Source organism: Accipiter gentilis, chromosome Z (genome assembly GCF_929443795.1).
Source record: "Accipiter gentilis chromosome Z, bAccGen1.1, whole genome shotgun sequence".
NCBI classification, from domain to species: Eukaryota; Metazoa; Chordata; class Aves; order Accipitriformes; family Accipitridae; genus Astur; species Astur gentilis.
The window spans coordinates 12,426,306-12,450,558 of NC_064919.1; the positions used below are offsets into that span (position 1 = coordinate 12,426,306).

General features: G+C 43.0%; 1 protein-coding gene across 9 annotated transcripts in view; it reads left to right on the forward strand.

Moving 5' to 3' along the window:
- SUSD1 (sushi domain containing 1) overlaps window positions 1–24,253 on the forward strand; it is a 69,409-nt gene that overhangs the window by 14,728 nt on the left and 30,428 nt on the right. For 8 of the 9 annotated variants that reach the window (XR_007505141.1, XM_049796137.1, XM_049796134.1 and 5 more), the window contains 4 exons: window positions 11,563–11,657; window positions 13,257–13,446; window positions 14,451–14,545; window positions 15,634–15,820. Coding sequence is in view for 8 of the 9 variants with exons in the window: in XM_049796137.1 (XP_049652094.1) it covers window positions 11,563–11,657; window positions 13,257–13,446; window positions 14,451–14,545; window positions 15,634–15,820 (567 nt within the window). In the remaining variant the exon portion in view is untranslated. The remainder of the gene's footprint in view (window positions 1–11,562; window positions 11,658–13,256; window positions 13,447–14,450; window positions 14,546–15,633; window positions 15,821–24,253) is intronic. The other variant, XM_049796136.1, reaches the window with a different exon arrangement.

Consider the following 24,253-nt stretch of genomic DNA (forward strand, 5'->3'; position numbering starts at 1 on the left):
GGATGTGATCAACAAAATAGAAGCTATGTCCCCACCAACTAATAAAAAGGAAACACAGGCTTTCTTAGGTGTTGTGGGCTTTTGGAGAATGCATTTTCCAAATTACAGTCTAATTGTAAGCACTCTCTATCAAGTTACCTGGAAGAAGAATGATTTTAAAAGAGGCCCTGAACAACAACAAGCCTTTCAACAAATTAGGCAGGAGATTGTTCATGCAGTAACCCTTGGGCCAGTCCGGGCAGGACAAGGTGTTAAAACTGTGCTCTGTACCACAGCTGGGGAGAATGGCCCTACCTGGAGCTTCTGGCAGAAAGCACCTGGGGTCACCCAAGGCCAACCCCTGGGGTTTTGGAGTTGAGGATATCGAGGATCCAAGGCCCACTATACTCCAACTGAAAAAGAGATCTTGGCAGCATATGAAGGAGTTCGAGCCACCTCAGAAGTGGTTGGTACTGAAACACAGCTCCTCTTAGCACCCTGACTGCCAGTGCTGGGCTGGATGTTCAACGGGAAGGTCTCTACACATCATGCAGCTGATGCCACGTGGAGTAAGTGGGCCGCACTGATCACATAATGCGCTTGCATAGGAAACCCAGATCACCTGGGAATTTTGGAAGTGATCATGGACTGGCCAGAAGGCAAAGATTTTGGAATGTCGCCAGAGGAGGAGGTGATGTGTGCTGAAGAGGTCTCACTGTATAATAAACTGTCAGAAAATGAGGGGCAATATGCCCTGTTCACTGATGGGTCCTGTCGCATTGTGGGAAAACATCAGAGGTGGAAGGCTGCTGTATGGAGTCCTACACGACTAGTCACAGAAACTGCTGAAGGAGTGAATCAAGTCAGAAGTGAAGTGCAGAAGTGAAAGCCATCCAGCTAGCATTAGACATTCCTGAAGGAGAGAAGTGGCCAGTGCTCTATCTCTATACTGACTCATGGATGATGGCAAATGCCCTGTGGGGGTGGCTACAGCAATGGAAGTAAGAGCAACTGGCAGTGCAGAGGTAAACCCATCTGGGCTGCCACGTTGTGGCAAGATATCGCTGTTCAGCTAGAGAAGCTAGGGGTAAAGTACGTCACGTAGATGCTCATGTACCCAAGAGTTGGGCCACTGAAGAGCATCAAAACAACCAGTAGGCAGATCAGGCTGCCAAGATTGAAGTGTCTCAGGCGGATCTGGACTGGCAACATAAGTGGGCTATTTATGTCTCCGTGGGCCCCTGATACCTCAGGCCATCAGGAAAGAGATGCAAAATATAGATGGGCTCGTGATCGAGGGGTGGACTTGACCATGGACATTGTTGCACAGGTTATCCATGAATGTGAAACGTGCTGCAATTAAGCAAGCCAAGTGGCTAAAACCCCTGTCATATGGAGGGTGATAGCTGAAATATAAATAGTGGGAGGCCTGGCAGATTGACTGTATCACACTCCCACAAACCAGCCAAGCACCATGTGCTTACAATGGTGGAAACAACCACTGGGTGGCTGGAAACGCATCCTGTGCCCCATGCCACTGCCCAGAACACTATCCTGGGCCTTGAAGAACAAGTTTTACGGTGACACGGCACCCCAGAAAGAATCGAGTCTGACAACAGGACTCGCTTCTGAAACCACCTCATAGACACCTGGGCCAAAGAGCACGCCATTGTGTGGGTATATCGCATCCCCTATCATGCCTCTGGAAAAATCGAACGATACAATGGATTGCTGAAAACTACACTGAGAGCAATGGGGGGTGGAACTTTCAAACATTGGGATACACATTTAGCAAAAGCCACCTGGTTAGTTAATACTAGAGGATCACCAATCGGGCTGGCCCCGCCCAACCAAGAGTTCCACATACTGTAGAAGGGGATAAAGTCCCTGTAGTGCGCATGAGGAGTATGTTAGGAAAGACAGTCTGGGTTAGTCCTGCCTCAAGCAAAGACAAATCCATCCAAGGGATTGCTTTTGCTCAAGGACCTGGCTGCACTTGGCGGGTGCTGCAGAAGGATGGGCAAGTGCAATGTGTACCTCAAGGAGATTTGATTTTGGGAGAGAATAGCCAGTGAATTAGGCTATATGATATGTAACTGCTAAATAGCCTGCCAATGTATGTCGTTACATCTGTAGTGGTTATATGCTGTATCAAGGGTATTACAGTAAGAATTACCCAAATGACTGAAGGGTGGACTTTGAAACTGAGCCAAGTGCAGCAGTGATGGAACTTGAACTGGCGCCCAGCGATTTCTTCCAGACCACCATCTTCAGCCTGTGGACCAAGGGCGTGGGTTGCACCAAATATACCAGCCGCAAGCTCCGGAGGCAGCATGCAACAATCCAACACCACACACCATCTCTCCTATCCTGAAAGACTGTTACAATCTAGTTGTCTGAATTTCAGTCCAGAAGGATTTTCTTATAAAAGGATGAGTCCTGAGGAGGGAGATCTGTAACGAAGATGGTGTCATACTGTGGGCTTGGAGACAGGATGTACTGACATTTTAATAATAGCCAAAAAATAGCAGATGTTTTGGACTGTGGCTGTTGTGTTCCTTGGTGTTCTTCTGTGTCCTTAGAAAGAGGTGTCACAAGATAGCTCTACGACTGTCCATCTCTTGTTCTTAAGTTGCAATGCTGTCTTTTGCAGATGGTAATGTTCCTCTAGTTCTGTAACATCCACATGTTTTGCAAAGGATTGGAAGTGTGTCTTTGGCTGCTACCACTTCATGGACCAAGCCTTTACACAAAGAGTTGCCACTTGATGCCTCTCTTGCCTCTCTTGATGTCTTGAGCATTCACTGCGAATATAAAATGTGACATCAAATAAAATGAGCATGCAGAAAAGCAGTTCTCTCACTTCTTACAGTGCCCTAATAAAAATGGAACTGCTGTTATTTGAAGTCATAATTCATATTTCATTTAGGCAATTTGCATAGCTGTACTTTCTGAATTGGTTTTGAAGCCAGCATTGTGTAGAGTGGCTAAGTTGATCAGGTGTGTCAGTCTTTGCAATGCTGAGTTCTGTCTTGAACACTCTGAAGCTTTGAAGGGCCTGAACCTGCAGACTGCATTCACGGGATTACCATGGATTTCAGCAAAAGCTTTGCCAGAGGCAGAAATGCAGATGCCGTCTCTAGCTGTTGGAACAGAGGGCCAAAAAAGTTAGAGTTATGGTCAAGTAGAATGGAAAAAAAACCTTTAAAAAATGGCCTAACTAGTCCAGGCTCCTTTGGAGAGAAAAAAAAAAAGAATAGGATATTAGTACAAAGGTTTTCAGCTTCTTAACTTCTACATTTTTCACACTTATTAGAGGTAACAAATTACTTTCAAAGGAAATGAAATTTCTGTTTCAGTAATGATGCCTTTCAGATTTATGTGATCTTAAGAATTCATGAGAATTATAGTTGCATTTTTTTATTAAAGTGAAAATTATAAAATGAAGCCTGCCCACTCATGTTTTTCTTTTTGAGTGGATCACACAAGTAAGGCATTTTTTTAATCTATTGTGGCCATAAGAAGGCCAGAAAAAAGGTGATTTGTGCCTTGGCTATCTGTCCGAGATGCTTGTTCCTAAATCTGTGTTTGCAAATCGCACAGCTTGCAGTGTGTGTGATGTGCCTTCAACAAGTCCATGAAGGGCAGGGAGAGGAACTGGGGGGTGTCTGAAATCAAAATCTGTAAATAAGTTAGTTTTGTCTTTCACTGAGCTTGGATACAAATGTTTAATAGTAAAAGGTCAGGAAGGGCTAACATAGATGCTGAATTAAAGTCTTTTCCCTTTACAATATGTGTAGATTGTGTATGTGCATGCATGTACACACATACACACACACAGAGGTTAACTTCTGAGTAGTTTCTTAGGCATCTAGGGAAAGTTAAGATGAATTATGGTGAATAGAGTGCTTATGGGGTTGCCTTGCTCTTAATAGCATGTGCATCTCTAAAAATATTTTTGGTACTTTTTCAGATGTTCTTCACAGTTATGAAGGGGTCAGTTCATGCACAAAAGGGGCAGTGTGTGATGCAGTTTTCTGTGTTGATTGGACAATTGTTAGGGATATTTTGGAGGGAGATAGTTCCTTTACTTACTGCAGTTCTCTTCATTGTGTTTGCAGAGTCCTGCTTTGTACTATTTGTCAAGCTTTTTCCAATTTCCCAGTCCCAAGTCCTAGACATATCCTTGTCACGGAGAGCTTTTTCACAGTATCTGATCTATCCTTTCTGTAACAATTGTCTCTAGCCCCAGCTATAAGCATGTAGGCTGGGTTGGCTGCTGCTCGTTATTCCAATCCTGGAAAATTCCTGCTCTAGAAAACTTTGCCTTGTCTGCTTTCTTTGGAGATTGTTAGCATTCAGTGTGTTTAGCATCTGTTGGTGTGGGTAGCAGCAATATGGTGTCTTAAGACAGACAAACAGTTTGTCCACTTTCCTTATTTTTTATTCAAGGAAAAGAAAATACAAGTCTGCATTAAAGAATAACTTCTCCATATTTAAATAAGTCTCCAGTACCACTATTTGCTACATTATCAGAAATGCATTTATTAAGGTGTTTTTTGATGTATTAAGTGAAATACTGTCCTTGCAAAAGAAGCAGCTGCTGCACACGGGTGGGAAAAGTCTGTGGATATGTAAAAAGGCTGGAGGAGGGAGCGAATCTGACCTGCATGGAAAGGCAATGTGCATTATTGGTAAAGCATTCCAAAACCCAGGCAGCGGGAAATAGCTGTTGTAGCCAAAAGGGAAAATTGGCCTCTGTTTCCCTTTAATGCTGAGTCTGGCAGCACAGCAATCTTACTGGTCCGTTGTGAGAGCCTTCCAAAGTAGTGTTAGGCAGTAATGGCTGTCAGCGGATTGTAGGCTTTGCGTGCATGGTGTATAGGGGAAAAGATGATCCAGTCCTAATGTATTGTGAACCTGGAACTCAAATAGGGAAAAAAATCAGCCTTTACACCAGTGCACATTCCATCTGATCCTGAGCTTGGAGCTTCTGTGTCATAACCTTTTGTGTGCATGCTCTTTTTCACGTTACCTCTTACTAAATGCAACGTGGACTGTCCATCTTTCACTAAAGGTTAATTTTCTGTTTCAGAATGCTTCATTTTTTCTGTGTTGTGACTCCCCATCCATAAATGGAGTTTAGCTGCACGTCTTGACCTCTGGAGATTTTGAGATAATCGTGTGGAACTTCGGTATTATGGTAGTGAGGAGTACTTTCAAAGCATCAAGACAATAAGGTGTTAGTTGTTTTTGAGTCGTTTCCCAGAAAATGGGTGTTGTACGCCAACACTGAAAATCCTAACCGCTGAAGAGGATGGAGGATACTAGCTAAATATATGCTTCAGAGATTTGAAGGTTTACAGGGAAGAGCAGTTTGGTGAATCAGTCCAAAGAAGGCATAGCAGACTGTCTGCACTGCACTTTAAAACGTTGCAGAAGAGGAAAAGAATACTTCAATAATGCAGAAAAACCCTGAAACAAATCAGAAGCAAAGTCTGAATCCAGTCCGGAATAAACAGAGCAGGATCATCCTGCAGGCATCATTTAACTGTAGAACTATAGCAAAGATAATTTCCATGCGACTGAGAGGGTCTGGTTACACTCTTTTTAATCCCTTTACTTTCACTTTCCCTTCTTCTCCTATGCTTTATCCCTACTACCAATGACTGATTTCCCCTCTAGCTAGAATTCTCTGGGATCTCAGTTTTTACATCTCCACCTGTACAAGAAGAGATGATACAGAAAGGCAGATGGAATGTTTCTGTCGTGGCAGCATTAGCGATTTCCACACAACAATGAATGGGTTAACTGTCACTATCCTAATTGGTATTCCCAGCCATGTGTAAATAATTCATGTTAACAGTTATGACCTTGATAGAAAAGGTGTCACTCACATCTGTGGGCATTGATTTAAAACCCATGGTTCTGTAGGAATAAGAACCCCATCAAACAATTAGGATAATTACAGTCATCAATGAAAAGGATCTGATTGGCCTGAGTTCTTCGAAAGGCCTAATTTGATATGTTAAATTCAGACATCTGGTAATCTGGTAATTTCTTTAATTATCTGAAGAAACAGAGGTGGAGTCTGTGTTATGGGAGGTGCTACTTCTTAGATCAAAGTGATGCAACACAGTGACAAAAGTGTCACTTCTTGGAGGGCTGTTTAGGCTTTTTTTTGTTTGTTTGAAACTGAATTAGTAATCACCCAGTTTGTGATGGCAAATACCAGGCTCCAGTCCCAGGAACCTCTTTCAGCTGGGGAGTAGATCATGTGCATTTCTAATCCCAGCCCATCTAATCCTGTCTAGTCTGACACCCTTGATTGATACATTTTTCTTTTGTAAGTATGCTCACTATTGCGTCTCTTGTGTTCTTGTCATTCTGGTTCAATACATGAATTACTCTGCTCCTGATTGTCTCCCGGTAACATTTTTAGACCAAAGGAAGTAGTAAATCATTAGCTATCTGCCTGCTCCTTCCTGCATGACTGTGCCTACAGCTTTGCTGTTTCTTTGTGAATTCCCTCTGTGGAAAGTTTGGGGCTGAAGGTGAAAACCTGCTGAAATTTTGCAATTCTAGTTAAACTGGAAGCAAGTATGTTACTCAAAATGTGAAAAACTCATAAAAACTTACCATGCTACCCTAAAAGGTATAATACATCTTTGTAAAGTAAATTCCATGTATACTTGTGAAAGCTACTGTGCAAGTGTGCCTGTACACTGTGGAACAGGTGCCTTGAAACAGGTTGAGCAGAAGTTCTCTTTGAAATGTTGTTTGCTGTTTAATTTCTGTGTCTGAACATATGTGTGGTGCATGTTAGCAGCAGATGGCATTTGCAGCATCGTTCACACTTTTCACAGAAGTGAACAGGCGAAACATACAAAAAAAGCTAATGTTTGGATTTTTTTTTCTTTCCCCTAAATTGCATGTATGTGTGGGGATTGGTGGGAAGAACTCTTAAGTGAATTTGCATGTGTGGATGCTCTTGTAGCTACTTGCAGAAGATGAAATGTTAGATTGGAGCTGGTTCTATCTGCTTTCTGGTAAATACTGTTTTTTCATGGAAGTTCAAAAATACTTCACTGATAAGATGTATCTCGAGCTGAGGTCAGTAGTAGTCAAGTGCTCTTTCAACGGAGAACTAGTCAATTGTGTATGTAGACGAAGTCATGTGGTTTTAGTGACTGTTTAGACATACAAGTTGTCTGTGTGTTAGGTTTGGTTTTTTTCCAAATCAGCAAATAATAACACTGAGTACTGGGACCTGAACTTGCAGAGGCTGATAAGTGAAGGATTCAGGTCGCTCTTCCCAGCACATGGTTAAGGCAGAAGAGCATGACAGTACAAGCACTTACAGAATCATTTAGGTTGGAAAAGACCTTCAAGATCATCGAGTCCAACCATCAACTATGGCCACTAAACCATATCCTGAAGTACCCCGTCCACTTGCTTTTTGAATACCTCTGAGGATGGTGACTCAACCACTTCCCTGGGCAGCCCATTCCAATGTTTGACAACCCTTTTGGTGAAAATTTCTTTCCTAATATCTAACCTAAATCTCGCTTGCCTCAACTTGAGGCCATTTCCTCTTGTCCTCCAGCCACCTGACAGAAGAGACCAGCACCCACCTCACTACAACTCCCCTTCAGGTGGTTATAGAGAGCGATAAGGTCTCCCCCCAGCCTCCTCTTTTCTAGACTAAACAGCCCCAGCTCCCTCAGCCGCTCCTCATAAGACTTGTGCTCCAGGCCCCTCACCAGCTTGGTTGCCCTTCTCTGGACACGCTACAGCACCCCCATGTCTTTCCTGTAGAGAGGGGCCCAAAACTGAACACAGTACTCGAGGTGCAGCCTCACCAGTGCTGACTACAGGGGGACGATCACCTCCCTAGTCCTGCCAGCCACACTATTTCTGATACAGGCCAGGATGCCGTTGGCCTTCTTGGCCACCTGGGCACACTACTGTGCACTGGCTGTAATTACTGTGAAGATTTTCCCACACACTCAAGCACAGAGAGAGGCCCTCTTTCCTAGCAGAGTTTTTAAAAGTAAAGAAGACTGTGACCTTCATTCCTTGTTTTCCTTCTTAGAATTAGTTTCTTCGGCTTTCTTTGCACGATTTCTCCCCCTCCATTGCTCACTGGCACTGTTGAATCGCTTTGTTGCTCACTTTTTGCATTCTCCCATTTGTGTTCTCTTTACCAGCACCTGTCTTTCCTGGCTGCTAACAGCCAGGTGCTATTTGCATATCTCTACCCTTTCCCAGATTTGCCTTTCAGTATTTGACTTGTCCAGGATCTTTTTCCACCCTTCTGTTTGGGTCTCCAGGCATATGCATGTCGTTTGTAGGACCGTTTACCTTGGGATGGGAAGGAGATGGGAAGGGTAACCTGGAGGTCACTGGAGCAGCAGTGGCGTCCAGTGGCCTTCTCAGTTAATCACAAGTTGCAATTTCTAGTGCTTAAGGAGGTGGAGGTTGAGGGTCTTCACTTCTCCCATCTCATTTGTGAGTCTGAGTGAAAGCTGTTGATCAAAATCAGATGTTGAAGACCTGGATGTCACTGTCTGCTAAGACATCACACTGAGGCACATATAGTGTGTTTCATGTTGGGAGTTCCCAAGGTCTGGAAGTCACTGGCACTGTTAGATTTCACAGGAGAACTAATGTGTCAGAGATCCTGTTTCCCTCTAGGTGTGAGAATAGTTTTTTCAAAGATACCTTTGTGCTGATACTGGATACTGTGTTTAGGCTACTGGGATTAGTGTTAAACCAAGCATTTACTGTACATTTGGTTATCCAAACAAAGAGCATGTGATCAGTAAGTAAGGGGGGAAAAATAGTCTCAGAAAGTCCAGGACTTTGTTGTGGTGTTCACTCCGTGCATGTTACAGCTTTTTGTCTTCTTTCACTCCTACCCATTTAGAGTGGAAACTCTTGAGAAAAAGTCCACCAAGTATTCTGTGGATGTATGGTAATTGCATGGTGGCCTTGTCCTTCTGAAAATTCAGAAAGCATGACAGAAAAATTGATCTAGTTACAGAAAAAATTTCTACTAGTTCTGCCTTCTTCCTTCCAAGGAGGCCACTGTGTAAGATTTCTTTCCTGGCCTGAATACCTGGTATAATCACTTTTTTGTTTGCTGCTTTATTTTGCTTTATTTTTTTACTGTGGATTTATAAACTTAAGAATCAAGTGCCTGATTTTCTTGCTGAGCAATCTCAGCCATTACTTTTTTTTCTTTTTTTCTTGTTAATGCATTTTAATTCAGATCTCATGGATATGAAAACATTTTCCCTTTGGCCATGCTCTAATGAGTCATATTTGCCATCTGGTCTTTTAATAAAAATGTACCTGATTTAAAGAATACAACAGCTGAACATACTCTTTTGCTCTGTTTTGGTACCGAAGTCTTAATACTGAGGAGTTTCTAGACATTACTGTGAAACATAGTAATAAGCAGCACTTAAATACAATTAATCACACAGCCAATTGTAAGGAAATTTGTTTTAGAGGACATGCAGATTAATTTCATTCTGTTGTGTAGAAGAAGCTTTCAACAGCATTTTCATGTTTAACAACAGTTTGGAATGGGAGAATTAAAATTAGTTGGGAGATAGACTGGTCTAATGAAAGGCATCTATGTTGAATATGTGGAGAGGGAGATACCATTAGAAAACAATTCTATGACTGTTTTAATAATCAAAAAAAGAAAGGAAAAATAAAGTGCTGCAAAATACATAAACAGTTACACTCTAGTTCTAAATAGTTGCCTACATATAGGAATTTTAGAGACCATCAATGTATTCATTTATTTCAGCAACAGCTTCATGTCAGTGTGCTACAAGGGGGCCCCTGTGAAATGGTAATGAAGTTTACATACGGATGAGGAGTGCTCTGAGCTATGCTTGCTTTTACAGCAGGGCATTACACCAACTATTGTGTGAATATTTCTGAAATATCTACCAAGGCTGTCCTATAAATCCCCTTCATTTTTTCAACAGTTACTAAGGCACTTTCAGCTTAATTATCTATATGAGCTTGGATTTGTATGACCTTGGTCATGTAGTGAATGTAATAAGAAAATATGGTAGTAGGACAAAGGAATGACTATTTGAAGGCTGGTGAAGGAAAGAAGAAGAGAAAGTACGTTCACTGTCAATCTGAGTTGTGACCAGAAGGAGCTTTGTTCTTAGCTCTGTGAGGATACTTGATTATCTTGTCATGTGAAGGCAACTGCTCTGTGTCTGATGACAGCAGTGAGAGAACTGCCTAAAAAAAGAACAGATGAGTTGATCTTCCTGGCTGTGCTTTTTCTCTGGGGCATAAGCCAACTTTTAAAAGTGTGTAAATTAACGCAGGTATATTGAGGGATGTATCACTGGTTGCTACAACTGTACTCCCTACGTGCTTAGTTCCATGGGCTTCATTTAGTCTAGGGTTTGTTCTGGAAAGTGTTTTACTGTGGCTGTGTTACTTAATTTTATTTTCTATAAAACAAAGAAAAAATGTTGACACCTTTTAAAAAGCAACGCAAACAAATAACCAAAACATTCAGCTATGAAAAAGCTCTTTTCCAATCTAACACAGAAGCTTTCCTAAAATGCTTTCATGCAGGCTGTTGTATTCAGAAGAGCATTTTTTCCTAAGTTTGTTGGCTTATTGGTAGCCTCTTTTTTCTTACAGACAGCTCTTTTAAATCTCCTTGACTTTTTTATTTGCAGTTTAATGAGACTTCTAGTCAATGAGATCCGATGGTCTACAAATTCTTCAAGGTGATTTGTGAGTGGCTCATTGTTTAGAAGACAGACCGTTGCATGTCACAAGATCCAGATGCTGGCACCCAAGATCACGGAGAGTGTAGAATGATGTCAAAAGTAGTGGAACTGGGGCACTGTTTATTGCTCTTTATTTTTGGTGGTGTAATATTGTCATAAGCACACTTTAATGAAAGACTTTGACCAGGAATACAGGAATACCTATGCATGGTACAAATTTAATGTATTATGACCTGGAGGAGCATCCAAAGCAGAGCGAAATGTCTTTCCTTATTGGCTGTTTGCCTGGATTGGTCACCCAGTATGAAAGATTCTAGTCTTTAGTACAGTGTATACTGAAGATCCTTGTGTAAGAAACAATGCTGTTGTATATGTATGTTTTTATATATAGGGACATATCAACAGTTTGATGGAGTTAATGAGCTTGTTCGTTTGCTGTCAGGAAGCTGTAATGTAGTTTTAATGTCCTCTTCAAGATCTGTAACGTCATTAGAATTGAAATTGTTCTCAATTAAAAGCAGGCCTAGCAAAGTATTTTGTTTTCATTAGTCACGATAGTTTACATAATGCTGGCTGTGCACAGTCATTGGCTCAGAACATGCTTCTTCAGTTAGCTTGTATTTTAATTTTAGGAGCCAACACAGTTAAGGGAAACTACTAACTTTCTTCTGCCTACCTTGTTGTATTTTTCCCGTTTGGAGAAAAAAAAAAAGGGAACAAATAAAAAATCGCTCCAAACAGATTAAGATTTGCATGAGAAATAATAACTGTTTTCATTCTGTGTCCATGTTTTTGCTCACAGAGGAGGAATTATTCAGTAATCTGTCCATATTCAATGAAACATGTGTGAAGTGGCAAAGGAAAACTGGAAGACTGGGAATGAGGGAAACATACACAGTAAGTGGGGTAGCATTTGAGATTGGGAGTAGTTTGTCCTGGTTAATTCTGCTGAGTCAGCAGTGGAGATTTGCCTTCTGTGTTTTGTTTTTATGGTAATTTGACTCTTTCCTGTTGAACTGCCTGGAAACCTAAAGGTAGGCTGGGTTAGGAAAGAAACAAATCCCTGTCCTCAAGTAAGGTGAAACACTCAAAAGTTGTTGGGGTTCTCATTGCAGTAAATCACTTAAACATCTGCTTAAAACTATAAGAAGCATTTCAGCACAAATTTATGTTCTAGTGAAATTCCATTGCAGAGCTCAAGGTCACCTTGACATAGAAAACATTGCAAAACTTGGGCTCTGTCCCTATGTGATGCAGACCTGTCAAGTGAACAGTGTATCACTTGCAGATCCTGGATGTAACTTGTTTTAGAAATGCAAGGTATATTGAAATACTGTGCCTTGCTCAAGAGGTCAAATCATTTTATATTTGAACATTTTGGAACTGTCTTTCATGGAAATTGAAAACAACCTTGGTAACTACTTTTTTTTTTTTCCCCATCTATAAACCTAAGAATAAAAGTTAAGATGTAAATTCTCAGAAACAAATAGTTCAGTCAGCGTTATTGAAAGCCAAAACAACCTTATGAGAATTCCCATGTTTTGCGAATGACAACATTCCAAGAAAGGTTGTTCTTTTGAGCATGTACAAATAGGGAAAAAAAGGGGATTATTTAGGATCTCCAGGGTGGGCAGGTTAATGTGGAAAATATGTTTCAAGGTTGTGTGATAATTTTGGAAAACAACCTGTCTTTCTCCTCCTGTGTTATAAACCAATGTATTTTCAGTTTGAGTGCTTTTGTTGAGCACTGCCGAGATGGAAAAAACAAGTTCCCAACTACCCTAACAGTTTAAAATGAGTACTTTTCGTGTATCCAGTGGTAACTGGCAAGCTGTGGATCTCTGGTGTAATGTGCTCTGTGCACATGTTTTTGCCTGAATTCAGCTATCTGCAACACACTTCAGAATAGTCAAAATTGAGGACTATGTAGGCACAGAGTGCACGCAGTAAAGTTCAGAACACAGTCTGGAGTGCCTTGAGCTTAACTAGATTAATTTTGTCTGTCCCTTCATCTTGTACAAACAACAGGTTTCTTTTTCACTGTACTGGGACAATCTTAGGGAAGCTTGTCTTTTACTGTTGTTTGGCATTCAGTCTTACTACTGCTTCTGCAGGGCAAGGGGGAAAAACTAGAAAAAAGAAAGTAGCAAGCATATGTAGTTTCCATTTGTGTGCTGTAAACAAGAAAGGATATTTACTTAAATCTTACTATTTGTGTTGGAAGTGTTTGTAGGGTCCATGTTACAGATTCCTTCTATTTGTTGTAGAAATACATGAAAAATACTCATAATTTTAACAGCCAGAAGAAATTAAAGATCTAATTTATTAAACCATATTGTTGCACCAAAACATTTAGCTGCAAGCCTATTTTTTTGATTGAGTTGATATTCCAAAGCAGATGTAATCCTAGGTTCTCAAGGCTTAATTGAACTAGTATTCTGAATTTTGGGATAGCCACAACCAATTGCACCATTGTTTTTGTTAATCCTTCAATAGTTTCACATACTGGGCCAAAGATGGGATGAGAAGACATTCTCAGAAGATGCAATATTTAACATCACTACAAGTGAAGATAATCCAAAGGTGTGTTTAGATCTCAACTCTGGCAGTAACTACGTGGTGAATATTACTACCATCTCTTCCACAAACATCACTGTCTCAGTGACAGTAGCAGTTCAAACAAAGGGTAGGTTGTGTTTTGTATTCTCTGTGCTTGTAGAAGAACTTACTGTGCTGCAGAGTTGACAGTTTTGAGTCTAGCAGACAGAATAACAGGCCATCTCCTAGACTGTATCATTCTTTGCGGTGACTACACACACGTAGCCACCATCAGCCTCCTCTTTTCCTGCAAGACGTTTTTTTTTTCTGCTCACTGTGGCCATTGAATCTATGAGCAAACACAAGAGTGGCAGTAAGTGCCATTCAGAAAGATTTGGCAAACTTGTTTCTTCAGGATTTTTCTTCTGGCTGAGGCAGGATTGGTGCAGTGGCATTCTTGGCTACATGCCGGAGTTTCAGACCATGGTACAGTGCTTACTGGTTTCCATTCCTTGCCTTGGAAACTGATTCTCTGCCTGTGGGAGAATTCCCTATGCTGGGCTGTGTGATACTAATCTAAGTGACGTGAGCATTATAGATAATGTTCCTATGTTTAGCAGTGATGACCAGTGTTCTGGCAGTTTTTCAGTAATTGTAGAGAAGGCATGTTCCACCAGCAGGCTTCTGTAGTATTATGGTCATGGAAACTGTAAGCTTGCCTTCTGACATACAAATTCTGATGAGAAAGACCTTGAGAAATAATTGCTTTTGAATCCACAAAAATGCTTTTTCTCATGTGCTTTTTCCTAAAGGGCATCAACTGTGACAAATTGTTCTATGATAACTTTATTTCTATCAGAAGGTCTGAACCCCTGGATCTTTCTGTCATTATAACCTTAAGTCTGGACAAATAAATCCTATCTTGATTTCCTGAGTAGCATGCTTGGGTTTTTCTGAAAGCCATTTTCTCTGGAAAACGTTCATGCTTAAGTTACTGTATGTGTTCATTCAAAAAGAAATTAGATTCTACCTCCTTCTTAGAAAAGAATTAAAATAAAACACCTTTTTTTTTATTTTCAGCTACTGATACTCAATTAAGTCGAAGGTAAAGTTTTTGTAATAAGTTGTTCCCTTTTTTTATTGTCTCTACAGTAAAGGAAGCTTTCAGTAATGTATTAATTTTTAATGATACCTGCTTGAAATGGCGGAGAAATTTCAGGGGAACTGGTGTGGAAGACAGATACTCAGTAAGTGACAACCTGTATTTTGAATCTAGAAAACAATTTATATCAATCATCTATGTGAAAAAACCTGTAATTTTTCAAACACTCACTGCTACCGGTGTTCCTCATTCTAATAACTTCCCTCATAAAAACCCAGGGAATAAACTCAAAAAAGAAAGAAACCACCATGCTCTTTTGTAGTCTCCTGTCTGCTTTGCCTTCCCTTCCGTACTTTCAGCTTCGTCATGTTCAGGCGTCGGACAACTCTGTTCCAACTCCATGAACTCAGTCTACTCTGCTTTGTGATATGGCTTCAATCTTCCCTTGCCCCAGCAGGGCATTTCTGCTTGAACTGTCTCTGCCAGCACTCTTGGCCACCTGCTGTTGTCTCAAATCTCTGTGTGCTAAGAGGTGCTCAAAGATTATCTAAAGGCATAGGAACTATTTAAAGGAAAATTAGCATGTGATTAAAATGCAGCAAGCATTTTAGTTTTCATTAATAGCAAAATGATCAGGAGAGGCCTTAAGTTAATGACTTCATGACCATTTGGGACATTAATGACAAAACAAACACACAAAAAATCCAACTGAAACAAAAAAAACCCCCACGGGTCTTTAAATTTGCCTGGAAACATAGCTGTCTGTAGGCAGATCCTGGAGGGTACTTGGCATTTTGACGTACATGAAAATGACTTTATTTTGACTTGATCCTCGGGATCAAACAAGAGGTGTTCATGTGAGCTTACTTTTATATGTCATCATTTTGCACCATGAGAGTATACTACAGTGGAAGTGCACTATTACTGGAAGCCTGTATGTTAGTAGGAAATCAAGACTGGGGGAAATTACAGTACTACTAAAAGAGATGATAGACTAGGAGGAGGAGAAGTGAAAGAACTAGGACAATGTCAGAGCTGATCAAGAGGGACTGCAATTTCTGTCAAATTTTGGAAGCATTTGAATTTCAATAACTGTCAGTGCCAACATTTTTGATGCTCTGTATGCAGTGATGTGTTTTTCTGCTATTTTTTCTAATTTAGAGCATGACATGACTGAATGCAAGTGATATATTAAAACATTGCAATTTCCATGCCATGATTGTTTGGTTACAGTTTCACGTGCAAGGCCATCGTTGGTATCAGAAGAAGTTCTTTCATGAAATGACCTTCAACCTTACCACACACAAGCAGGCTCCAGAAGTTTGTTTTGATTTGCAGCCAGGCACCAACTACTCTATTAATATTTCCATGGTAGCTTTGAATTTTTCACTGCTTGTTACCATGACAACACAAATCACAGGTAGGTCCTGCCGTTTATTTTGTGTATTTACAAAAGCACCTCTTGGGTGCAAGAGGCTCAAGTGAAACAGCTTTGTTGATCTCAAATGTTGTATGGTGGGTTGTCAAAGTGCTCTTTCCATGCTCAAAATTGTTCATTGTTGTTTGTTTTCACAGATTTCATAGGTTTGACAGTCCAGCAGCAAAAGGGGGAGAGAAATGAGGCTGTGGTGTTTTGAAGTGTCATTTTGGCACAGCAGGGAAAAGATAGTTTGGTGGTTTAGACACAATATTGGTATCTGGGTGAGCTTGGTTAAGTTCCCTGCCCTATTAGAGGCAAAGTCAGTTTTTCAGTACGAGTCCTCTCCACTGTGAAGTGGAGATAATAGCACAACTGCGCTTTGTATGGGTGTTTGTGACAGCAAGTATCACTGAAGTCTGCAAGGATCGAAAGCACAGAGTCCTGCAAGTACCTCAGGCAGATACCTTCATCTTTAATTGGTAGATTATAGAACATAAAAGGCATTTGAGCAAATAAGGTAGGGAGAATCTCAGCTTCACTATTTAGCAAGATACTTGTACGGCACTAAAATGCTGTGATGAAAAAATCTGTCATTTTTTAGCTCATTTTTCAGCTCATTTTTCATTTAGAACAGTTTTGCACCATCCGTATCCTGTCAGACTTTCTGTGTTAGGTTGTTACTGTTACACTGTGAAGTGCAGTGTTTGGTGCTGCTATCATTCTTCCCGTTGTGGCCACAAACTGGAACAGGAGAGAGACAGGAAAGCTGTTTGAGCGTGTGTAACTTTGTTCAGCCACTAGATGGAACCAATTCTCTTCTGACTGCTTATGAAGAACGAGATTTGTGGTGGATTTGAAATTGGTAGTATTACAGTATTTTTAATAGTAAATCTAAGGTTTTTAAGCTTTACGAAAGGCCAAATATCTGTTTCTTAAAGCTACTGCTTAGGATAAACAATGACCTGGATTTTTTTGTTTTAATGAAATTACAGTAATGATTTGATAATTCATTTTCAGGAGTTTCCTAGCTGTCCCTCAAAAGTAGCATCCATGAGTTCATGAGTATATGTCGCTTTGTAAAAACTAACAAGCTGTCTCAGAATTTGGTTGACTGAGGTAATTTTTGCATATATATACTCAGAGTAAAGGCATAGCTCTTTACTTTGTCATCCTGTGATACTTCCTGAACTCTGCAAGATTGCATCAGGTCACTTACTCAGCAGAGCTCTGGAGAACACTTTGCAGCAGGTGCTGTGTGGAGTTGTATTTGTGCCTTGGCAGCTGGCATGTTTTCCTCTTTGCTGAGTTAGTGCTTAACAAATGTACATGCATAGCCCCAGAAAAGGTCTTTGTGTAAAAGTTAGGTCATTTCCGTTTTGAAAGAAGATCCTGCTACACAAGCAATTTTGTATCTGGTACTTAGTTTTTTCAGTGAGCAGTAAAAGGTGGGTGTTGCTCTGTCATTAGGAATCTTCATCCAAAACTTACCATGCAAACACTCCATATTATGCTTTTTTTAATAGAAGCCAAAAAAATAAAAGTAGGTCTTTTTGCAGTTGAAATTAAGTGAAAATTAAAAAGCCAACAGCAATCATGCTGCAAAGCTCACCAAATAATGAGATTTAAATAAGATGTTAAATCTGTTGCTATTTCAGCTTATCTAAGATGAAAACGGTACAGTTAAAATAACTCTTCTAGCAGTGGTCCTTTGACTTCTGTGCTTTATGTTTTGGGAATTGCATTATCTGTACAAGCAACTGAATTTATATAAAAACTATTTATAAATTTATGGTAGGTGTATAATTTGCTCCTTCATTTGTCCTGTTATTTTGTAATTATGTACATTGTTAAACCAGACGATTGTGTTTCCATGGTGGGTGGGATCTCAGTTTATCTGCCCGCTTAAGTCTGAAAAGTTTTTTTGGGCTCTGGTGGTTTTCTGGCTAAATGTACTGTATAAATGCAAGATATGACTTAAGCACAGAGGCTCTAAGGCAGGTGAGACTTACAAAAGTGTTTTACTGTTAATGTACCAGAGGTGGCCTCATTTGTTGTCTAAGGTTTCATATGGCGTCCTTTAACAAATGCAGAGTCAAGTTGGTATGTTTCCTCAGCTGGAGGTGAATCCCAGTGTTGTATCTCCTTGACTTCCATATACGTCCCACATTTGGAGAGTTCAGGAAATCTTAACTGTGGAGTTTCAACTAGTGTGAAGAGACATGTGCTGGATGATTGAATGAACACTGCCTAACGGACTTAATTTCCTGACAAGGATAGTCACCTGTGTAAATTCTTAAAGACTGTTACAGAATACAATAAGCATGTGATTGCTCGCAATAAGTTTGCATGTTTTTTCGAAAAGGAAGATTTGTAAATGCATGTTAAGAAAGCTAATTCTATATCCTGAATGTCTGTATATTTATATCTATATATGTCCTGAATAAGGATATATTATATCCATAGTATTTCTAAAGAAAAAAACCAAGAACTTGGGACTTAAAAGCCTGCTTTTCTCCCTGGGAAGTAGCATCCTTTAAAAATAGTTCTGTGCTGAGCACAAAGTTGGTTTTGCCCATCATCTTGTGGATGGTAAATATAGTCTAGCAAATGCTTCATGGATCATTGAAATTCTTCTCCTTTCATATTTCCAGTAATAGGCATCTTGCACAGTCTTCCGTGCCTTCTTAGCTTACTTTAGAAAGGCTCTCAGCACCTGTCTACTTGAGATGGGAAATGGGGTCAATTGTGAAAAATTATTAGGCGGTAATTATATCGTAGTTATAAAACGATGGTAGCAAGATTGTCTTTTAAGCAAGAAGGGAGTTTGTGTCTGTTTCCAAGGAAGGGAGTGTCTTGTGGGTGTACGCTCTCATTCATTATTTCTGTTGGGATTATGCTACTTACACATGGCTCTGTTCCTTTTCCTTTTTGAAGATGATTTATTAAGGCATGCTCAGACAAGGCATTGTCCTTAATTTTATTGTCTGTTTTCACACAGGAATTTAAGATGACTGAATTTTGTAACCACTTTCCAGTGTTTGAAAAACAGAATAATAGAGAAAGAGCTAATGCGTTCAGTTTTGCTTCTGATATCCTAAATAAGAGTAACTTCTTCAGTTGTTAATACTGTTATACAGTTATAATACTACTGATATTTGAATCTGCAAGCTTTGCTTTGGGATAGATTTTTTATGATGCATGTGACAAAATTTGGTCTTTGGGAAGTTCATGAATACTTACTTATTTAAAGTGCCTGGTTAGCTTTTTTTAGTTCAGAGCAGACCACTGTGACCTAAGACAACATAAGACAGAATATTTTCTGGACACTAGAAATAGATCTCTTGTGCCTGAATTACTGGATTTCATTTCCTTCTTGTAAAATAATTCACATTAGATGCGATGATGATTTCTCATTGATCTTCCTCCTCTCCATTTTTTGCTTAGAATCAAGGTGTATTTTGAGTTTGTTCTGTGCTTACTGTTCACAGATACTGCCATTTCTTACATACTTGTACATTCACTTCCTAGTGGGTTAGGGTAGGTTTGACCACGAGCCTGTGTACCTCAGACAGTTGTAGTAGTTCCTATGTTTCTCAGCTGCTGTTATTTTTGTTTTAGTCCAGGATATACCTGCAGGCCACATACTCTTGTGTGTGTACCATCTCTCTCTTCATATGAACACGTAAGTCAGAAAGTAAACTCACAAGCAGGGAGTGTAGAAAGTGACTTGAATTAGAAGAATGAATTCCATCCCATTCCAAGTATACTATTGTAGACCCCGTCACTTCCGTGGCGGTATGTGAAAAACGTATTGATGCCGGGGCTTGCCCCGACCCACGTGCAGGACCTTGCCCTTGGCCTTGTTGCACCTCATGAGGTTCACGTGGGCCCACTTCTCCTGCTTGTCCAGGTCCCTCTGGATGGCCTCCCGTCCCGCAGGCGTGCCAGCCGCACCGCTCAGCTTGGGGTCGTCAAGCTGGTGACTTACATCCAATCGTTTACTACAGCTAAGTTGCTTACAGTTACACTTTCTGTTTTGCTAAGCTGCCGATAGTGCTGTCTTGCATAGTTTTTAATGTTACCTGTGTAGTACAGCAAGGCTTGTTAAAGCCGTTGAGCGTAATAATATGTCTAAACAACACGTGCCCCCCCCCTCCTTTGTGAGGAAGCGGGGAACCACGATCTGTTTACACTCCGCCGTGCTCTAAAACCTGATATTCGCTCAGGAAGCCTTGACGTCTGTTGTTTCTCAGGTCAGAGGAGCAGAGACGGGATTTGACTCCTCAGCAGGGAAGGAGCAAACCAGCTGGGCAGTTGTTGCAATTCCCATGTCGCTAGACCATACCAGCCTGCTTGCCTTCACGTCCTGCCCACCCCATTGTGGAGCAGCGCACCGTGGTTTTTCCCTCCAGCAGCTTAGTGCCAGGTGTGCCCCTGGCTCCTGGCCCCAGGGTGGCTGTGCTGAGAGCTCCAGGTCTTGCAGCTCGTGCTGTGTGAAAATGCCAGTGCCAGTGAGTGCCTCTCTGTCAGCGTGAAAGCTGCAACCACCAAACTCTTCCATGGCCTGCCACTGCAAGGGCTTAAATTGATTTCCGTACTGTTTACTTTGGGTGGATGTTGCACGCAAGAGGAGCAAGAAAAAGAAAAAAAAAAGCGGTGTATTTCCTCATGCCTCTTAGTTGAAGAAGTACCTTGCTGACTGTTCCCTGACCAAATTTTCCCCCTCTCCCCCGGCCGGGTACTGTGTCGGTGCCTTCGTCTCGGTGCATATGTACAGCTGCTAGTCCTCTGTGCCCCGCGTCCCGTCGGGGAGCACAGGGAGGGGACGTAGGAGGCGGCTGCCATTGCAAGGCTGGGTGCTCACCCTGCAACTCCAGCACAGTGCTGCATCCCTCTGCCTAGCCAGGCGAGGTCCTAACATGGGCTTGGGAAGTGGGACGGGAGCAGTGGTGGCTGGTTGCAGGATCCCAGCACAGACCTCTTTAGCTGAGGTTAGGATGCTGTCACACCAGGTCCACGCTTGTGGAAACACCAAGCGTGCCCCTAACCCGGCCACCCTGAGCAAACGGCACCCAGCTCCCATTCTGCTGGCAGACCCTGGCACCTCTTACGGCGTCTGCAGGACGGCAGGAATGAAAACTCAAGTCTTTCGTAGGTGGTCTCTTGAATGTGAGACTTTTGTTCCTAGAGAACGCAAGGGAGAGGTGCCCGAGGAAGAACCAGAGGAGAAGACAGCAGATGACAAGGCATCGAAGTGTTCAGGTAGAGATGAGCCAGGAGCTATGGCTCAAACTGGCTGGATTAAAAAATCGGGGGTAGAGTGAACGGAAAGGGCACGACAAACTAGGCACGTGCCTGCTTTCTAGTCCTGCGCTGGGGCTGCTCTGCCCCGTGCCTCTCCGCCAGGGACCCGGGGTTTCCGCCTGCTGGGCAGGGCACTCTGCGCGTTTTCCTTTTTTTTCTGTTTTGCAGCCGAGTATCAAAAACACGAGCAAGACTTCTTCCTGCCTGGCCATCTGTTAGTGTGTCTTATCGTCTCGGGGCAGTCGACGGCCGGTGCGGGCTGGCTCTGACCTCGCCCTGCTTTTCCTCGGCGTGCTGTGAGCCCCTTCCTCCCGGGTCAGCCCGGGGGCTCTGCCCTCGGAAACCTCAGAGCGTGGCTCTGCCTGCTCCTCTGCCTCAGGGGCAATGCAGGACCATAATGCAACCTAGAAATGGCCCGTACAAGAAAAAGCAAGAGGTAGGCGGATTTGCTTTTCGGGGAGGAGTCTCTGTCAGCCTAAGCGATGCTAGCGAGCTCCAGAGAGAGCTGTTCAAATTCGTGACACGTCTGCGGTGGTACGGTGGCAGCTAACCTCTCTCTGGCTCATCTTCCTTCACGTGCCAGGCACGAGCTTTCAAGGCTTGCTGCAAGACAGGCCCTCAGCCTCGGTGCAGGACTCGGGTCAGACGAGGCACCCACGCGCTCGGCCGCGATCCTGTCCCGGACCCCGCATCTCGCCTAGCTGCCCCCTAAACATGCCCACCGCTTGAAACTTGCCCGCGGCTCCCCCATCAGAGAGTTGCCCGAAAAAAGTCCCTGTGCGGCCAGGGGGGCTCTTCCCCTCGAGGGAGGCTCTTGTTTTCAGTTTCCCTCTTTGGCAGTCCTGGGTGACCTTGCCCGGACTGGTTGCGGTCCAGGACCTTGCTGCTGCGTGGTGTCAGCCCCCTGGGGAAAGCCTTGCTGGGAAGGCTCAGCAAGTCACACCGCTTTTGAAAGCAGCGGCTAAGGAAGTCTGGACTTATGTAATTACTGTGACATGAACAATTCAGCAGCTCCTTTATCTTCTCTGCCTTCTAATTTTTTCTCATGAGCTCCTATGTTCTCCCTATTCAGTACTGTCCACTCTTCCTCTCGCCGGAAAACTCATTAGCTGGCTGCCTGCTAGCAGCCACCGAGTATGTAGCTGAGTACACGGAGACCTGGGGTCTAAAAGGCTCCCAGAAAATGCACGTTTAAAGGCTTGCTCCTGAGAGATGCTGACTGGCTCCATCTCTGAGCAAGTTTAGGCTACTTTTAGCCTCCTGGGAGACAGCGCCCGTCAGCCCGTGACCTTCTGTGTTAATAAAGCCCAAGTGATACGCACCGCTCGGTACACACCAGGCAGGCAGGGTCACCTTCCGTGTGCAGAGCACCACGTACCCTGTGCGGTCCCTTTCCCCGAAACAAGCCGGCCCAACGGGGTGGCTGCGGCTGGTGTTCCCCTGGTCACTCCTCTGCCAAGCCGTAGCGCTCCCCTGGCTCTGCCTGCCTGTGGCAAACCCTGACCTCGGGCGGACGGCTGGTATGCCGGTGTCCTGGACGCGTGAACAGCCACGTGAACATCCAGGTGTGGGCCCAGCTTCCCTTTCGCAGATGTCAATCAAAAGTTCCTGTGTTGCAGGCACAGGGGTTAGCCTCGGATTGGGAGCGAGACCCGGGGCAGTTGCTCTTACCATTATTTAGACCGGTTTTCCCTTGGGTGGTTGAGTAAATGCTCTTTTCGGTGGCATCCCTGCCTGCCGGTGCTCCCATTAACTCGGCCTGGCGACTTAGGAATCACACTAACTCCTGAAGAAGAACACCATTTGGCAGGGCACTGATGCTGCCCTGGGGTTTCCCTGGGACACAGTTGACTTGTAGCCACGCACCCAGAGGGGCTCCATTCTGCTTCGCTTTACGAGAGCCACGCGTGGAAAGCTTGTCGGCACACAAGCTTTTCCGGAAAACAGGACCTTTGGCAAATACCGCACAGTATCGCTGTGACAGGATTTCCAAGGAAAGTCCTTGCAGAGCCGATCCGAGTTGCTAAAGGGCAGAGAGTGAAACGGAGCTGCTGAAGGGTGCTCAGATGGAAAGCAGCTGCGTGGAACTGAGGTGCCTGCAGGACGCTTTTGCTGTGGCTTATTTTTCTGCTTCAGAAGGCTTCTCGGTCCTCGCGGTCTGAGCAAGGGAGACAGTGCAGCCCTGAAATGAACCTCCTGTTTGTCTTACCCGTGACATTACACAGGAATCTCCACCCCTTGTCAGCCTCACTGCAGCCCCTGGGGCTTTGCAGAGGAAGGAGCCCGCAAAGCCGTTCTCGGAGCTCTTCCCTGTCCAGCATCCTTTCTTGTTTCTCGTTGATGACCAGATGTGGTCTGCAGCTTGCGTCGGTACCATTTCGCACCCTTGCTCTGACACAGAAAACACGCGATGGTGCACGAGCTGGCTCCACGTCTGTTGCGTGGCTGTGATTTACGCTAACTTGTGGGCCTGGTGGCAGGTCACTCGATGGTATGTTAAAAACTGAGAGGTCCCAGCCAAGATCCCCTAAACCACGTCTCCCTGCTTTCGTCTTTCCTTCCTTCCCTAGGACCGTTTTACTTCAAAGGCGTCCTGGCCCGCGGAGTATTCCCCCTAAGAGAAGGGACTTTGTAAAGCAGAGTTCAGTCTCTCACAGCGCGGGAGCCAAACCTGCAGGAGGCAAAGCACACCACTGCGTGAAGAGCTGCGCCTGGCCGGTGGCACAGCGCCGCGCGCTAGTTCCCGTTCCATTTTTACTGCCTGCCTCATCGAATTCATACCTTTCCTGTGATGAACGGGATGGTGTGACATTCAGCCACAGATCAGGAGGAACAAAGGCCGCAGTCAGCAGAGGGAATCACATGAGTGGGATTTCCAGAGATGACCAGTTCTCTCAAGAAGATTTAAATTATCTTTTTCTGTAGAGGCGGTGTCGATTTATTCAACCTCCTTCCTTCCCTCCCTTCTTTAAGTAATTACTTTCTCCAAGTTAAAAAATCTCGCTCTTTGTTAAAGCAGTTATACTGTAATACGTACAGTAAACTTAATTACTCTTCAGACAGTGATACAAGCAGTAGAATACCTCTTCTTTAGTATCAACGTCTCTACTTTTTTTTTAAATTTTACAG